Below are 8,202 nucleotides of genomic sequence, written 5' to 3' on the forward strand. Positions count from 1 at the left end.
GTTGATGGGGATATAAACAGGAATAACTTTTGTATAGGAACAAATACTAGAAGACCAAAATACGCAGCGGAATAAAATGGAAACACAATCAAACAGAACACCAAGATATACGTGGAAAACCCCTTCAATGTGAAGGGTAAAAACCACGGGGCAAACTAGAGATAATCCACTATGAGAATAATGAATATACAAATCTCAATCTCTTGTGGTTGTTGCTTGGGTTTTGGGCAAGAGATTGAGATTTGTATATTCATTATTCTCATAGTGGATTATCTCTAGTTTGCCCCGTGGTTTTTACCCTTCACATTAAAGGGGTTTTCCACGTATATCTTGGTGTTCTGTTTGATTGTGTTTCCATTTTATTCCGCTGCGTATTTTGGTCTTCTAGTATTTGTTCCTATACAAAGGTTATTCCTGTTTATATCCCCCTTGTATCCCAGTTATTCTCTTGTGGTTGTTGCTTGGGTTTTGGGCAAGAGATTGAGATTTGTATATTCATTATTCTCATAGTGGATTATCTCTAGTTTGCCCCGTGGTTTTTACCCTTCACATTGAAGGGGTTTTCTACGTATATCTTGGTGTTCTGTTTGATTGTGTTTCCATTTTATTCCGCTGCGTATTTTGGTCTTCTAGTATTTGTTCCTATACAAAGGTTATTCCTGCTTATATCCCCATCAAAATATATAGTAGTATCATCATGTGTTTGTCATGCTATATGACTAAAGAAGCACTTAAATGGAGTCAATTATTCACAACATCAATTTACAAAGATACATGTTGATAATAAGTTAGCAATTGCATTGGCCAAGAACTTGGTCTTCCATGAACAAAACAAGCATATCAATATTTACCTCCATGGACAAGGAAGTTTCATTGGACTACATCAAATTTGGTGATCTAAGTTATAGATATTTTTACCAAGCTCTTTGATTCAGATACATCTTTTACGATGAAGATTTCTTTTAAGAGAATTAAATTTAATTAAAAAAAGGATTAAAATCTCTTTCATGATCACAAAAATAATTATAATATCTAGAATTTAGTAAGAATAGAGAGGTTACACTATGACAAATATTACTACAAAGATGAAGGTTATGAAAATAATAAATCATTAGTACATTAGACATGTTACATATAATAAAAATATATAAATATAATTTTAATAAATTGAGTCTTGTAACTCTCATCTATGTCCATATAAATAGATGAGACTTGTCAGTAAAAGGTCTTAGAAAACGTGAGAAAAAAAAGCGTAGACACTTGTCGACAAGAAATAAAGTTTTGCATATCTCTTGCACCATCCCTCGACTCCTCAACAACTCAGTATCTCATCTTTTCTTTCTACCGTTTTGATCGGATTATTTTTTTATTCAATTCTAATAACTATAGGTCAATCACATCAATTGTAATATCTGATCTAGACTTACATGGAAAGTTTGACAAAATTTTAGACTAACTTATAAAGTCTGATAAGTATATTATTATAAATTTACACTAAAATATTTTTAATTAATAGTTAAATGTTATTTCACGTTTGAATGGGTAAAACCAATTGCTTCTAAAATTTGAGGCTCCGACAAAATGTGAAATATTATTTATACGAAATTGTGATCAAACTTGGTTATGCTTGATCTTACTTGTGATTGTTCCTTCACTTTCATTTGTGTAAAATGTTCATTTCAGATCATTGCATACAAACATATCAAAAAGAAGACTTTAATATATAGAAAAGAAAAACAATCCAAAGCAAAATGCATGAAGCCAAACCTCCAACTCGACATTTACTAGGGAAGTCAGCCTCAATTTGGAAGGAGCCAATTGTCGCCACTTGAACCAGTCTTGCTCCTGCCACATAAAATTAGTATATGAGATTGATGGAGATGTTGGATTTGGGTCAAGGCTTGCAACATGAGTGCCAAGACTAGACTATAGCCAGCTACATTATTTGTATAATAAAATATATAATTAGAATGTTTGAGCTAAGCCGAACTCCAACGTTGACTAATCGAAAAGAGCAATTCAACCTCAAGTTGACCGCGACAACATTTTAGCGTCTTGTTTAAGGTATTATTATTACACCGCTCCTACTTCCATTGACATTCAAATAAACACAGAGATTGGCGTAGACGTCCAACTTCCAACCAAACTGCGCCTGCAACGTAAATGCTACGTTGCATTTACGTTAGGACGTCAGATCCACGGGAGACGATTTCAAGCTGTCACAGCTAAATCATCCAAAGTCAAGAATGCAGCGAGAAGTAGCCCATCGAAGTTGACTTCCTTTGCCAATGCATTGGTCCAAAGACTGTTGTTTGTATCAGCAGTCCCGTCCTATAAATTCTTCCACCTCTCCTCCATCTTTCACCACCAGCCTTGAGCCTTCTCATCCCCTAAAGCTTTCTTTTTCTTCGTTAATTCGTTTCTCGGTGTTTATAGTCCAAGCTAGTTAGCGAGGATGGCGATGCAGATGATCGAGAACTACAAGGCTGAGGCCGAGGTCTACCATGGAGATCTTGCCCTCTGTAAGAAGAAATCCATGCAACTACTCCAAGAGCTGGGCCTCCCCAAGGGACTGCTACCCCTGGAGGACGTCCAGGAGTTCGGCTACCACCGCGCAAGTGGATTCATGTGGCTCGTCCAGAAGAAGAAGATAGAGCACACGTTCAAGAAGATCAAGCAGCACGTCTCCTATGCCACCGAGGTGACCGCCTTCGTGGAGCAACGCAAGCTGAAGAAGATCACAGGTGTCAAGACCAAGGAGCTACTTCTCTGGCTCTCTGTCGTCGAAGTGTTCATCGACGATCCCTCCTCCGGGAAGATCACCTTCAAGACTGGCACAGGACTCTCCGACAGCTTCCCGGTGCCGGCATTTGAGGCAGAAGACTAGAAGCGGAAGAGCAACTATAAGACATGTGGATGTTCGTATAAATCTAGTATTTGAAACTGTCCTGTCACTTGATTTGTCAAGGTTTGGTGGTGGAAACTTCTCAATGTGTGCTAAATATAGGTTTGTACTTCTGTCTAGATATTTCTAGCGAACATGCGTAATGTTAATGTTGTTCTGTATCCCTCTATTGATGATGCGATGATAGAAGAACTATTAAATTCTGCAGTTTCTCCTAAGAAGTAAGCAAGTCTAAACTGGTTCTGGTTGATTCAAGAGGTCAAAACAGTGTGGTTGACCACTAAGATTGCATCTCCATTTCGAAAACATGATAAATCAAACTCACAAAGCGCAAAGAACATGCTGCGTAGAGAAAGTAACTTCCAACAAAAATGGCTTTATCCAGTTGGCTGTGGAGACTAGAGAACAGAGAACATTAGCTGATAAGTTCCAGTAGGTTGTGGAGATTTCCGTGTTCCTTGGTATCTTCCTAAATCAACTTCAAGATTTATTCCTCTGTAGGCCAATTGATAAACCAAAGCAACATAAATCGATACTAAAAGAAAGTAAACTTGGATAAAACCAATGAAAAATCAGCACTTAAGACAGGAAGTTCATCACCATATGCAGTAGTCTTCCACAGCCACGTGGATCCATAAAAAGAATGTGCTATGTTGTCACTTTACCTAGCAAAGGCTGAGAACAATGAAATGAACTTTCTGATAAAGGCCTAACAACCAATATGTAGAAGTGCATGACGTTTCATTTCCAGCCACTCAGAAAGTAAACACAGCAAAAGTGCCTATAAGCAGAGCACAATTAGTTCTAAAGACTTGTACAGCTTGATCGATGTTGTCAATTACAATCCGATTATGCCCAAAAAGGTAGGGCCTAATTCACGATACTGCAAAACCTACAGGTGTTTCTTGAGTAACATGGGGCTGAGGAAAAATCAAAGATGTAAGAGCAGCTTGTCACTTTATTTCCATGCACAAGAGACAACCAAAGCTCTATTCTTCCATCCAAGATAAAGCACACCGTCTCTCTCTTCAAGACGATAGTTCTCACAGTAGTTCTCTAAAAGCATCTTGATTGTTGCATTCACTAAAGGACTCAGAGGATATGGCCTGAATCCAGCCATCATAAACCTCGACCTCCATTTCCCGAAAAGCTCATGGCGCTCCACCCTTTCATCTCCCTCACATGCAATAATGTTAACTATGTCTCGTGCTAGGCAATGCTGCTCCACGTTGATCCTTTCCTTGTTCTCCCTTGGAAGAGTCACATCTATCGACTCAAAGATGGCAGCATAGTAGTCTACAGTTTCTAAAAATCTTGGAAAGAATGGAGCAGTGTTTGTATTCGATTCCTGCTCCACAAGAGTAACAACTGTTGGAGACAAGCTCTTAATCATCTGTAGAAGTCTATCTCGGTAGTTCCTTGTGCTCACACTCTCATCTGGCATGTGATGCAGTTGGAAAGCAAAGTTAACAGCCAATGCCTCCCCAGGTCGAATGTCAAGATGCTCAAGTTCTAAATCACACCCTGAGAGAGCTGCGCCATGGAATTCGAAGGGCACATTGCATGACTTGGCAAGCCGAGATAACCTCTGCCCCACAATATGTAGCCCACCACCACGGGCGTAGGCAGAAACAGAGTCATCAATCCCAGTTATTCTTACACGTGGAGGCCCACCAGGTCGTGCTGCAAGAGCTTGAATGAGAGTTACCCATTGACTTCCCTGGGCAATCTGGAAATCGATAATATGAACCATGTTCTCACCCTTAAGAGCCTCAGCTATTGCTCCATTTGCAGACATATACCCAAACTTGAAGTATGGGCATACATCATAAAGAATGTGCATGTATGAGAGGAGGTCGGAACTAGTGGGTTCTTTACACTTCAAAGCCTTGTATATGGAACTTCCCGAGGAAGCCAGCTTAGCTACGAGGCCTTCCAACAAGTATGCTCCCAGACGTTGAATTGGTTCCCCAGAGACTGATACCATCTGCCTTAACTTTCGAATTAGCCACTCAACCACAAGAATATCATTGTTTTCTACAGCTCGAGCACAGGCTATTAGGATCTGTTTCAAGTCTCCTCTAGGGGTTCCCATCACTTGTTGCCACTTCTCTTGCTCCAAGGAGATACAGCTGGAGTAAGCATTCTCAAAGCTGTCAATGCTATCTGAATCAGGCCCAAGCATTGCAGCCTCTATCTCCCGTAACTTATGCTTAAGATCATTTGAGTCTTCGGTAATACATGAATAGCTTATGGGAGAGTCATAGTTGTTATCTGACTGAGAATCTTGATGAGATGCGGGGCTCCCGCTGATCGGGGAGTAACTAGGAGAAGATGGAGAGTTATGAGTGGTAAAATTCGCAGCTTCCGAGGAGGACTCCAGAGTGTAGAATTGGTCATGAATTGTCTGATGATAGGAGTTCCCTTGTTGGAATCCATCAGCAGAGGAGTCACAATGTGAAGTTAGGTAATTTTGAGGCATAAAACGGGATTCCGGATCTCTCCCAAGGTTTTGATTGTATGACTGATGCAGTTTACTTAATACTTTGTAGTTTGTTGAAGCTTGCATTGATATATATTGCAGTGCCGCTTATGGAGAATCTGTTAATTTCCACTTCTAACAGTATCTGAGGCCTCACATAACAAGGTCATGTAGAAACATTTATGGGCATAAGCACCCGAAAAGGTTCTCTACCATGCCAACCACTGAATGATCTGTTCCAAGAAACAACACTGCTATCACTTTCATGGAATATCTTGGATTGAAAGTAGATCAGGATCTCCCAACAAAATAAAAAGACAGGCTTAAAGGAGCATATCCATGGACATTAAGTTCAAAAAGAAGAGTAAATTGGACATCATACAGCAGAAACACCAAAAAGCAGCTAGAATGTATAAAAATGTATTGGCATAAGGGCAAAAAAGGTTCTCTATCATGCTGACCACTAAATGATCTATTCAAAGAGGGAAACAACAATATCACTTCCATGAACCATCTTAATGGAAACTAGAATGGATTAGGATCTACCAATAATTTGTGAACAGTTCTAAAAAAGCATATTTGCGGCATTAAATAAAAAAGAAGAGCTACCACTGAGTGTATAATAATTCAGATAGACATCATATAATAGATCTCATCAACTATGTTGCCCTTTTTTCTCAAATATTATTTTTCATTTTGTGAACTAATAAACTTTGGGTAAAAAAAAAAGTCTAGCATGTCTTACATTTTCAGTTTGAACAAAAATTAGACCGGAATACCAAAAACCAGAAATGGCTATTAGCTTGCAAAATAAGAATTAGATTTCTTTAGAACAAAAATTGTACTTGAGTGTTTTTTTTTTGTTCTGGACTTTCTTATGGTTCCAAAGCATCCATCCAGAGGATGAACTTTGGCAATAATAGTAAGATTACTTCTTTAGAGGTAAGGAGAAGTTGTGAGACCTGAATTGGGATTGTGGAAACAAGCTCTCCTTATTTAGAGGTAAGGAGAGGTTGTTTTCTTCTAGGATTTCTTATGCCTCTAAAGCGTCCATCTAGAGAGCGGACCTTGGTGTAACGGTAGGGTTATATATATTGACCCTCAATATAGACTCTACATTGATGGGAGCCTCATGACGGGATCCTCAGCACATTACAAACATCTTTTGTTCCAAAAAAAGAACAAGAACAACAGTTTGCATATTTTTGTTCAGAGTATTCACATGCCATAAGGAAAAGGAACAAATTTTTACAACAACCAATTCTGAACAGATATTAATAAATTCAATAACACAATAATAGAATCATTCCAGTGTAGTTTACGCAACCTGAGTTTTAATTTGATCCTAGATTAAACTAACTTAAAGCACCAAACTCCAAATTCAGATAGTTGACAAGGATATCTGCGAGCAGATAATCAGTCTGTAGGTACACTATTTATCTTCTTAATCGGAAAAAAGAGGAAAAAAAAGGTATCTAAGAGATGAGCATTGTCTTACAACCTTCTACAATATTCCACAACACATATATCCACATAAAAAAATATCACGATATAAAGGGATAAAATACATCAACAAGGAAAGAAAGGAAAGGAAAAAATAAGGTAATGGAAACTAAAACTAAATGCAGAAGTAAATGACAATTGAAAGATCTTACTCCCAAGTCCCAGGACAATCCCTAGCTCGGTTAACTTAGATCCAGGACAGCAATGTTTCTCTCCTAAGCCTATAACTAAATGAAAAAAGGGAGACTATCAAAATCTACAAAAAAAATAGAGATACTAAATCCCAACTATAGGTTAAAATTCAAGCGTCTCAACAAAAAGGGTCAATTTTTCTGATGGGGTTTCCACAGCACAAAGAAAGGCCTCCCAAACACCATGAAGTATTACAAAGATTAGAAATAACTAATGAAGCCAAACCCCAATCTTACACAAGTCATCAAGCACAGATGTGAGGAATTAAAGTTCAAAGATGACAGAGAACACTTGATGACCCAAGAACTGAGCAGGGACATCCACCACAAGAAAGGATTGAATGAACAAATCTTTGAATTCCAAGATCCACAACCCCTAACACAACACATGAAAGAACTAAGATGAAGGTTGACTGACCACTGCATGGATCTCAGATTCCAGTTTTTAACTCCCCGCACATAGAAAGGAGACAGCTATCTGACCCAACACATCCTCAACAAAGGAGCATTAAAGACAAAGTAGGAACAGCCCCTCCATAGAGTGTCCCTATACTTCTTAGAAACCACTGTTTTGCCACTTCCTGTGCCTGTAAATTCTTTTTTCCCAACGTGGAATGAAACTGTTGGTACATACGCACAGAATCCAACAAAAGCATCTCCCAAACCCAGGGGCGCGGATCATCAGCTTAACTGAGAATCAAACTTCTATATTGTATTATAATCAGGATAATTCAAATTCAGAAAAGAAAATTATGACCACACTGATAGGTCATTTTGATTTGTGATAAAATATTTATGTGTGAGATATATTAATAAATATCAAGAGAGTGAAATGATACATATTTAAATCTAGTTCATATTCTAAAAATTTAGATCGTTAGATTATAGATTGTACTCAAATATATGCTAATATTTATCAATATAACCTCATACATGAATATTTTTTAGTATTCTTTCACTATTCACATGTGACTCAATTATTTGTCAGGATAGGTGGTGCGATCAATTTTATTCGTAATCACCGTAAGCTTAATTATTTGACGTGGCTAATTTTGTCTACACCTTAAGTTTGACTTTTTTTATTAAGCTCATCTTAGCTCAAATATATATATTTTTTTCAT

The 8,202-nt window shown here is 38.0% G+C and overlaps 2 protein-coding genes across 2 annotated transcripts; one reads left to right on the top strand and one right to left on the bottom strand.

The window, feature by feature from the left end:
* Positions 1-2,351: 2,351 nt before the first annotated feature.
* Positions 2,352-3,115, top strand: LOC135677570 (uncharacterized). The gene has a single exon (XM_065189937.1). It carries the CDS (start codon positions 2,456-2,458, stop codon positions 2,885-2,887), a length of 432 nt encoding a protein of 143 aa, XP_065046009.1. The 5' UTR covers positions 2,352-2,455; the 3' UTR covers positions 2,888-3,115.
* A 512-nt stretch (positions 3,116-3,627) lies between these two features.
* LOC135677561 (scarecrow-like transcription factor PAT1) lies at positions 3,628-7,629 on the bottom strand. The gene is made up of 2 exons (XM_065189927.1): positions 7,500-7,629; positions 3,628-5,620 (listed from the first exon to the last, which is right to left on the bottom strand). Exon 2 carries the CDS (start codon positions 5,472-5,474, stop codon positions 3,864-3,866), a length of 1,611 nt encoding a protein of 536 aa, XP_065045999.1. The 5' UTR covers positions 5,475-5,620; positions 7,500-7,629; the 3' UTR covers positions 3,628-3,863.
* Positions 7,630-8,202: the final 573 nt, after the last annotated feature.

The sequence above is a fragment of the Musa acuminata genome, chromosome BXJ1-1 (assembly GCF_036884655.1).
Source record: "Musa acuminata AAA Group cultivar baxijiao chromosome BXJ1-1, Cavendish_Baxijiao_AAA, whole genome shotgun sequence".
NCBI lineage: Eukaryota > Viridiplantae > Streptophyta > Magnoliopsida > Zingiberales > Musaceae > Musa > Musa acuminata.